General features: G+C 56.9%; 1 protein-coding gene across 2 annotated transcripts in view; it reads left to right on the top strand.

Moving 5' to 3' along the window:
• Positions 1-6,680, top strand: part of PSMD4 (proteasome (prosome, macropain) 26S subunit, non-ATPase, 4) — a 6,867-nt gene extending 187 nt beyond the window's left edge. The window contains exons 1-10 of one of the 2 annotated variants that reach the window (XM_010565479.1): positions 12-44; positions 2,144-2,284; positions 2,967-3,081; positions 3,719-3,805; positions 4,567-4,635; positions 4,995-5,210; positions 5,307-5,415; positions 5,852-5,983; positions 6,212-6,279; positions 6,390-6,680. In XM_010565479.1, coding sequence (XP_010563781.1) covers positions 2,163-2,284; positions 2,967-3,081; positions 3,719-3,805; positions 4,567-4,635; positions 4,995-5,210; positions 5,307-5,415; positions 5,852-5,983; positions 6,212-6,279; positions 6,390-6,557 — 1,086 coding nt within the window. In that variant the 5' untranslated portion in view covers positions 12-44; positions 2,144-2,162 and the 3' untranslated portion in view covers positions 6,558-6,680. Of the gene's footprint in view, positions 1-11; positions 45-2,143; positions 2,285-2,966; positions 3,082-3,718; positions 3,806-4,566; positions 4,636-4,994; positions 5,211-5,306; positions 5,416-5,851; positions 5,984-6,211; positions 6,280-6,389 lie in introns of those variants that run through there. The other variant, XM_010565478.1, reaches the window with a different exon arrangement.
• Positions 6,681-7,970: the final 1,290 nt, after the last annotated feature.

The following is a 7,970-nucleotide window of genomic DNA, read 5'->3' as shown; positions in this document are numbered from 1 at the left end:
GGCCGCGGCGGCAGGGGCAGGCCCGGTCTGGGCCGGGGGGGGGGGGGAGGCAGGGCCTGAGGGGGCTGGAGGTGGGTTGTGGGGCAGGGGGAGGTTTGGTGGAGGAGGAGGAGCTCTGTGGAGAGGCAAAGTGGGGGGGGCTGGGGAGAGAATTGGGGTACGGGGAGGCATTTGAGGGGGAGGACAGGGCACGGGGTGGAGGGGGGGGAGGATGGGTTTAAGTTGGGGTGGGGTCGAGGTGGTGGTGAAGGTTTTGGATGCTGGAGGGAGAGGTTGGGAGAAGCGAGGAGCTGGGTGAGGCTGGGGGCTGTCAGGGAAAGTGGGGGGGGTAAATGGGACAGGCTGGGGTGAGGAGGGGTCTGTTGGTGGGAAAAGCTGGCTGAGCAGAGGTATTGGGGGTCAAGAGGCAAGAGTAGGGTGAAGGGGCTCTTGTAGGTGCTAACGGGCAGGGGGAGGCTGACAAAGGGGATGAGGTAAAGAGCTGCGACAGGCTCTGGTGTGATGCAGTGCCAGGTGATGCTATGATGACAAACTTGGGTCACCTCCTAGCGGAGGAGAGGCGGGGCACAGACCCAAACTGTGTAGCCCTAGCCCTGCTGGGGCACCGGGTGGGTGTACCTGTGGCCCGAGGAGGGTCGGCCGCTTGGGCTCGGGGTCTTATCTGGCACCTCTGGGGTTGGGGTGTGGTGGGTCAGTGCTCGGGCAGTCCTGTGTGAAGCAGCCATCCTCTCTATTATTGTTGCTCAGCATCGGCGTTGAGGTAAGAGGGTTTTGTCCCTGGGTGCTGAACGCAGCCGGGGCTGAAAGTAGATGTGAACTTTGTTGTGTCTTTGTTATCGCAGCAGCTACGGTCCTGTTGTGTTTTGGTTTTGGTGTTTAAGAAGGCCATGATAGAGAAAACCAGTGAAATTTGTCTCGGTTCTGTTGTTTCCTTGACTCTCTATGTGGTCCCGCAGCTGTTTGGATAAAGATATTACTGTAGCTTGACTCACTGACTGTATATCGAAGTCCTTGATGTTTTCTCTGGGTAACTCTTTGCTTACTCATGTTTAAGGGTATTAAAACACGTCACTGTTCCTTGTGTTGCCCTGGAGAGCGGGAGGAACTCACTGTTACTCTGTGAATAGTAAGCTGCAGTTCAGATGGCCTCGGCCAGGTTGCTTTGTGTCTTTGTGCCTGAGGTTTGGTTCAGCCACTGCTGCCTCCTCGCTCCCCAGCTTGTGACTGGGTATTTGGTGTGGGCCGGACGAGAGGTGGCCGAGCATGAGCCTGAGCGCTGTCAGGGAAATGGTCATAGGTGGGTTTTTTTCAGAAGAAACCTTTCCCCTGGTGTTAAAACTAAGACATTCTGGGAGTACTTCTCAGAGAGGTCTTAATTTGGGGCCAAAATAAACTCTCAAGTTCTTATTTAACTAGTCCTCCTTCCTGGGGTCAGTTTCCTGAAGGCTGGTGGAAGAGAAGGTGTTTTTCTGCCTGCTCTATGCTATATTTAATAGCTGACGGAGTGGAGGGTAGGGATTTAATTACAGCGATGTTGTGTTGTGGCTGCTGCCGTTAGGCGCTGCGAGGCACTGTTGCCCATGTGGTTTGTGGAAGCCCTGACATCCACTGTAGGTGTAGAATGTTGAAGCTGGGCTGTGGGGCTCAGGGGCTTGGCTCATCACCATGTCACTTTGAGGAGGGCACCGTGCTGGTGGAGCAGAGCCGTAATTGGAAAGCGCCTGGTGTCCCTGCCCTGGGAGAGCTGCTTTGTGTCCTGATGAAAACCCCATGGTGGCAATGAGCACAGAGCTTTGTACTTTACCATGGAGTGGTGTCTCTTGACTTTTTTTTGTTGTGGAGGAAGAAGAAGGCATCGAGGAGATGTGAGTCTGAGGTTGTGTCTGGCCACGCTCACTTCTCACACTCTTCAGCGAGGAGTGGGAGCTTCCAGCTCTGGGCCAGCATTTGTCCTGTGACCCAAAGGTCAGATCTGCTCTGAAAACTCAGGGAAACACAGAGATGACTTGTCTCTCTGCCCTGGGAAACATCTATGTCCTGCTGCACATCCCCAGCTGTGTGACCTTAGGTGTGCTGTCCTGAAAAGTACGTTTTGGGGATAAACTTCAATTTTCACAAGCTGACATCCTCCTCTCTGTTCCAGTGTTGACAACAGCGAGTACATGAGGAATGGAGACTTCTTACCCACTCGCCTGCAAGCCCAACAAGATGCTGTCAACATTGTGTGCCACTCGAAAACCCGCAGTAACCCTGAGAACAACGTGGGGCTCATCACCTTAGCCAAGTATGCCCCGAGGGAGAACTGGCCTCAGGGTGATGCTGAGGAGCAGCTGGGGAGACCCATGAGAGAGTGTGGGGGCAAGGGACAGGGGGAGTGTTGCAAAATGGGGCAGCAATAGCACAGTCTAAAACCAAGCCAGTTCTTCCGGGAGGACTGATACGAGAAAACCTGGTTCCTTGCTGGCCTCTAGCTTGTTGGGCTCACTCCTGCAACACCAGGATATGTTATGGAGGCTTTTCTCTTTCAGGAGCTCTCTGCTAGGTCCATCCTTTTGTGGCCTTGTGTCTGAAAGGGTGGCAAGTAAGGGCTGAGCTGTCATGCAGCTCATCAGAGTAGTTCGTCCATTTTCCTGAAGTCTGCAGGATTTCAGTGCCTCTGTGAGAGGCAGAGTTGATTAAAATTGGCTAGTGGGCTCAGGGTTGCTGGGGCAGGGGACAGACACATGCATACGCCTTTACGCAGACACATTACTTTGGTGTTTGGTTTTTTTTTAGGAAACCAAGCTAAAAGTCTTGCTCCCTGTGTGCACTGACCCACTAGAGCCCAGTGCTGGCAGACTCTTGGAGCAGACACCAGCTGCAGGCTTAGTGCAGGGAGGGCTTTTCTTACCCCTGTAGCAAATAAATGGTTTTGCAAAGAAATTCTCAAAGAAGAGGTTGTTAACATAAGTGTATTTGTGTTGCAGTAACTGTGAAGTGTTGACCACGCTCACTCCAGACACGGGCCGGATCCTTTCAAAGCTGCACACAGTGCAACCCAAAGGGAAAATTACCTTTTGCACAGGGATCAGAGTTGCTCATGTAAGTGGCCTTGTTGGTTCCTCACGAGCAAGTCTGCGCCGTTCTCTGTAATTCCTTTTGCCTTAGCCTGTCTCTTAAATTACGTGTCCTGTTGATGGCTCGGATACAGGAAATCTTGTTCTCTCCCTGCCTCTACAGCTGAGCAATGCTGAGCAAATAACTTCAGTTTTGCCTTCGTCTCCCTGTCTGCAAAATGCAGCTGAAACCTCCTTTATAAAACCCAATATAAAAGTTCAGGAGTTTAATAGTCTGATCCTAGTTTGCTTCAGAGGAACCTGGCAGCTGCTTTGCGGGAGTCCAGCTGAGCTGCACAACCCTTCCCACCCTGAGAAGAGCAGCCCCCAGCTGAAGAGTGTCCCCCAGGATATGGCCACCCTTTTGTCCTGTTTTCTTGCTCTGTCCCACACTGTCTCTTTGCCAACAAACTGCTCCCAGCTGAGTCATAACTGCCAGTGAAGGGGAGGGCCTTGACACATGCCTGCTTGTAGGCAGTTTGGTGAAACTTGCTACTGAAAAATCCCTCCTGGCATTTAACCTAAATGTTCCTGCATAACAGGAAAAGTATCAGGGGTGACTGCTGGCCACCCCTTTTTCCTCAGAATTGCTCCTCAAGTACAGTATGACTTCTGTCTTGCAGCTGGCTTTAAAACATCGCCAAGGCAAGAACCACAAGATGCGAATCATCGCCTTCGTTGGGAGCCCTGTAGAAGATAACGAGAAAGATGTGAGTAATGGCCAGTCAGAGGAAAATATATTGGGTCAGCTCCGCGCTCTACCTTGAACCATATATTGGGTTTATTGTGTGTTCCCTGCCCCGTACTGAAAGTAAGGCTTTACACCCCTGCGAGGAGGCTGCTTTACAGAGTCTCTTGAGCAGGGCAGTTCTCAGCTGGGAGGAGAGGGAGGGAGAGGGAAGGCTGGATTCCTGGGCACAGCCAGGCCTGAGCCAAGGGCAGAGAGAGGGAGCTTGTGCCATGTCCTGCACTTCCTGGCTTGTGGCTGTCACCTAGACCACTTTGGGCTTTTTGTCTGAGGAGCTGCGGGAGGAAACCTGTGTCCCTGAGCAGAAACAATGCTCTCAGCCTTAGGAAGATGCTGTTCTGTTGGCACTTAAAATAACGCAAATGAAGTTAATCCAGATGTTCTGGGTCTCTTTGAAAGAACAGGTCAGAAATGTGAGGAGATGCTGCCTGTCCCAGGGTCTTGCCGTCCCCATCGATGGGGACGGTTACTTGCTTTGGCAGGAGCAGCCCCCTTGCTTGTGCCATCTTGCAGCACCTCGGGCACCGTGCGGTAGCTCCTGTCCTGTCTAGGGAGGTGAAATACCTCAAACGGTTTCCTGCTGGGAGGGCTTGAAACTGGGAAGCTGATTTTGGGCTTTGTGCCTCCAGGATCGAATCCTAGTGCTGTTGTCTGGTCTCTCATAAGCTGAGTGTGGGTAAGAGCTGAAATCCAAGCTAATGCTGCTGTGTCTCCTCCTTGCAGCTGGTGAAACTGGCGAAGCGCCTTAAGAAGGAGAAAGTCAATGTTGATATCATCAATTTTGGAGAAGAGGTGAGACTTCTGCCATGTTTCTGGCATAAGATCCAAGCCAGGATTTTGTATCCTTTCCAGCCTGGAGCCCTTACTCAGGCATGTCAAGATAGAAACAGTTCCCTGAGCCTCGGTCTCTTCAGCAGCTGCCCCAGTAAAAATGCTAATGTGGGGAGTAACATTTCCCTCTGGGAAGACACCTCTCCCATTTCACTGCAGGCATTGTTAAATACTTTCCGTCCTGATGGAGATAGCAGAGCTCTTGGCTCCCTCATAGTGCGGAGAGACGCGGGGTGTGCGGAGCAGCCAGCCATCCCTCTAGCAGAGCCGAGGAGGGAGCCAGGCGAAGCTCTAGTCCCAGCCTTTCTCTTTGGCCCTAGGAAGCCAACACGGACAAGCTGACTGCCTTCATTAACACCTTAAACGGCAAGGATGGCACTGGCTCCCACCTGGTGACAGTGCCGCCGGGGCCGAGCCTGGCCGATGCCCTCATCAGCTCCCCCATCCTGGCTGGGGAGGGAGGTGCCATGCTGGGCCTCGGTGCCAGTGACTTCGAGTTTGGCGTGGACCCCAGCGCGGACCCGGAGCTGGCTCTGGTGAGCGATGGGGAGGTGGAGGACGGCTGTGGGCGCCGAGCTTGGTCTGTCTGAGCTGTGCCCCACTCAGCTCCCTGTCTGTCCCCATCTCCGCAGGCTCTGCGTGTCTCCATGGAGGAGCAGAGGCAGCGGCAAGAGGAAGAGGCCAGGAGGGCTGCGGCCGCCTCTGCGGCCGAGGCTGGGATTGCGGCCACTGGCGGGGATGGTAAGGAGGAGCTGGGCAGGGAATATAGCAGGCAGGGACAGGCAGGATGTTCCCTAGGGAGGGTGTCCAGCCAGCATGCGGGCTCCCATGGCAGTGTTCATTGCTGCGAGGCTGCCCGATGCTGCAGGAAGCGTCTCTGTTCATGGCTGGGCCCTTCTGTGCAGCATGGCAGTTCCCAGAGCCACTGGGGTGCAAGGCGAGAGGTGGTTTCTTCCCTGGAATGTTGGAGGGAGGCAGTTTAACTGCAGTGTGCTGGGGGGGCTACCTTTGCTTCCGCTGAACTTCCCAAACGGAGGTGGACCAGCTTCTGTCCTGAACGCCATGGGGAGTGGCTCTGCCCTGGTCCCCTTCCCCAGCGAGGCCATGTGTGCGAGAGGAGCTGGGGATCATGTGTGGCACCCTTGCTGGTTTCTGAGCCTGGCTTTTGTCGGCGCAGATTCAGATGATGCTCTGCTGAAGATGACGATAACTCAGCAGGAGTTTGGCCGGGCCGGGCTGCCTGACCTCAGCAGCATGACGGAGGAGGAGCAGATCGCCTACGCCATGCAGATGTCGCTGCAGGGAGCAGGTGAGTGCCTGGTGCCGGCTCTTGGCCCGTTCCCAAAGGGAAAGCCAAGGAGGCAGCCCCTCTGCCTCTGAAACTGGAACTACCAGCCCCTATGTGCCCCAAAGTGGGGCTTTGTCACCTGGGCAGGGACCCCACTTGTGGGGTGGGTGCGTGGGTCGCTCCCATGAGCTGTGGGGAGGTTGTGGGTGCCTAAATCCTCTGTCCTCAGCCGTCCCTCTCCTCCGGCAGAGTTTGCCCAGGCAGAGGCAGCAGAAGTGGACAGCAGCACAGCCATGGATACCTCCGAACCTGCTAAGGTGAGGTTTTGGCCTCCTGGGAGGGGATCCCGTCCCATCCCTGTTCCCTCTCCCTCTGGGAGGAAGACAGGGACCCAGCCTGTCCCCAGCTCCTCTCCCTCTTCCCGCAGGAGGAAGACGATTATGATGTGATGCAGGACCCTGAGTTTTTGCAGAGCGTGTTAGAGAACCTGCCAGGCGTGGACCCCAACAACGAGGCCATCCGCAACGCCATGGGCTCCCTGGCCTCGCAGGCCTCCAAGGAGAGCAAGGACAAAAAGGAGGAGGAGAAGAAATGAGGGGCACCAGGCCGGGGTTCGTTGTCACTGGCCCTGGGGGTGAGTCAGCCGCCTGCCCACGGGGCCCGGGGCTGGTGCCGGTTCAGAGCAGCGCCCAGTGGGGCAGGGGGCGGGTGGGTTCAGCTGGAACGGGGCAATAAAGGCTTTCCATGGGTGTCTCTGTCCTGGCGCCTCCGTGGGGGTGAGCTCTTGGGGGGAGCAGCTGGGCCCCAGCTTTCCTCTGTACTGGGGGAACTGGGCCCGGCCCTGGGAGTCTCCTGCAGTGCGGGGGGGACGGGACTGGGTACCGGGACTCCTCTGTACTGGGGAAACTGGGCCCTGGCCCTCTCCTGTACTTGGGGGGGGGGGGCAGACCCTGGGCCCTGGCAGTCCCCAATACTGGGGGGGGACTGGGCCCTACTCTCCCCTGCACTGGGGGAACTGGCCCCCCGGTCTCTCGCTTCTGCTCCCGCTGCACACGTGTCTGGGGCGGGGCCAGAGAGCTCAAGCCCCGCCCCCTGCACCACCTCCCAGCGTACCCTGCTGCTGCCCGCCGGATATTTACAGTGAGGCCGGAGGGGGTGGGCCTTGGTCGTTAATGGGCATTGGAGCCAGCCAGTCAGCAAGGGGGCGCCCTGCATGGATGTTGTCAGTTCATGGGGGCCGGGGAAGTGGCCAATGGGTTAGGAAGGCGAGCTGGTGAGGGCGGGATTTCGTGTTGAGTGGCGGCCAGGCGGCTCAATGGGTGGCGTGGCTTTGTCATGGCGGACTGGTGGGCGGGCTAGCCAATGGGGGAGCAAAGCGGTAGGGGCGTGCCTGAGTGACAGGGCTCTTCACCAACGGGGCTGAGCATTGTGCATCACGTGCCAGACGGAGGTGTGCGGGGCAGGCACGCAGCCCCCTCCCTGAGTGACAGCGTTGCCAGCAAATGGGAGAAGATGATTGAACCACCTCTGAGAGCTTCCGATCAATGGGACTGGTGGGGGGGCGGGCCTTCGCGTTGAGCGACAGGCCTCTCGCTCAATAGGAAAACAACAGCTGGGAGACGCGCTGATGGACATTCCCTGTGGCCAATAGCTGCGAGAACTCGTGCTTGAAGGACAGCCTCGTTTGACCAATGGAAAGAGGGAGGAGGCGGGCTGGCTTGATGAACAAAGCTTCCAGCCAATAAGCAGCGAGACTGCCCCGTGGGCGTGCCAAGAGCCAACCACCAATAGGAAGAGGGGTATCCGGGTGGGCGGGGACCATGCTTTGAATGGCACTCCCGCCCCCCAATGAGCACACCCCACGGGAGGCGGGCTCCAGCCTCGGCGTATCGTCCCCTTCACCAACGGCGAGTGAGAACAGCCCCGACGGCCCGAGAGCGACAGCGGCCCTGGCCAATCGGAATGCGCACGGTGGCGAGTGGCGGGCAGCACCGCCAATAGCGCGGCG

Source organism: Haliaeetus leucocephalus, unplaced genomic scaffold, assembly GCF_000737465.1.
Source record: "Haliaeetus leucocephalus isolate CR32 unplaced genomic scaffold, Haliaeetus_leucocephalus-4.0 Scaffold193, whole genome shotgun sequence".
NCBI lineage: Eukaryota > Metazoa > Chordata > Aves > Accipitriformes > Accipitridae > Haliaeetus > Haliaeetus leucocephalus.
This window is presented reverse-complemented; position numbering and strand designations above follow the sequence as displayed.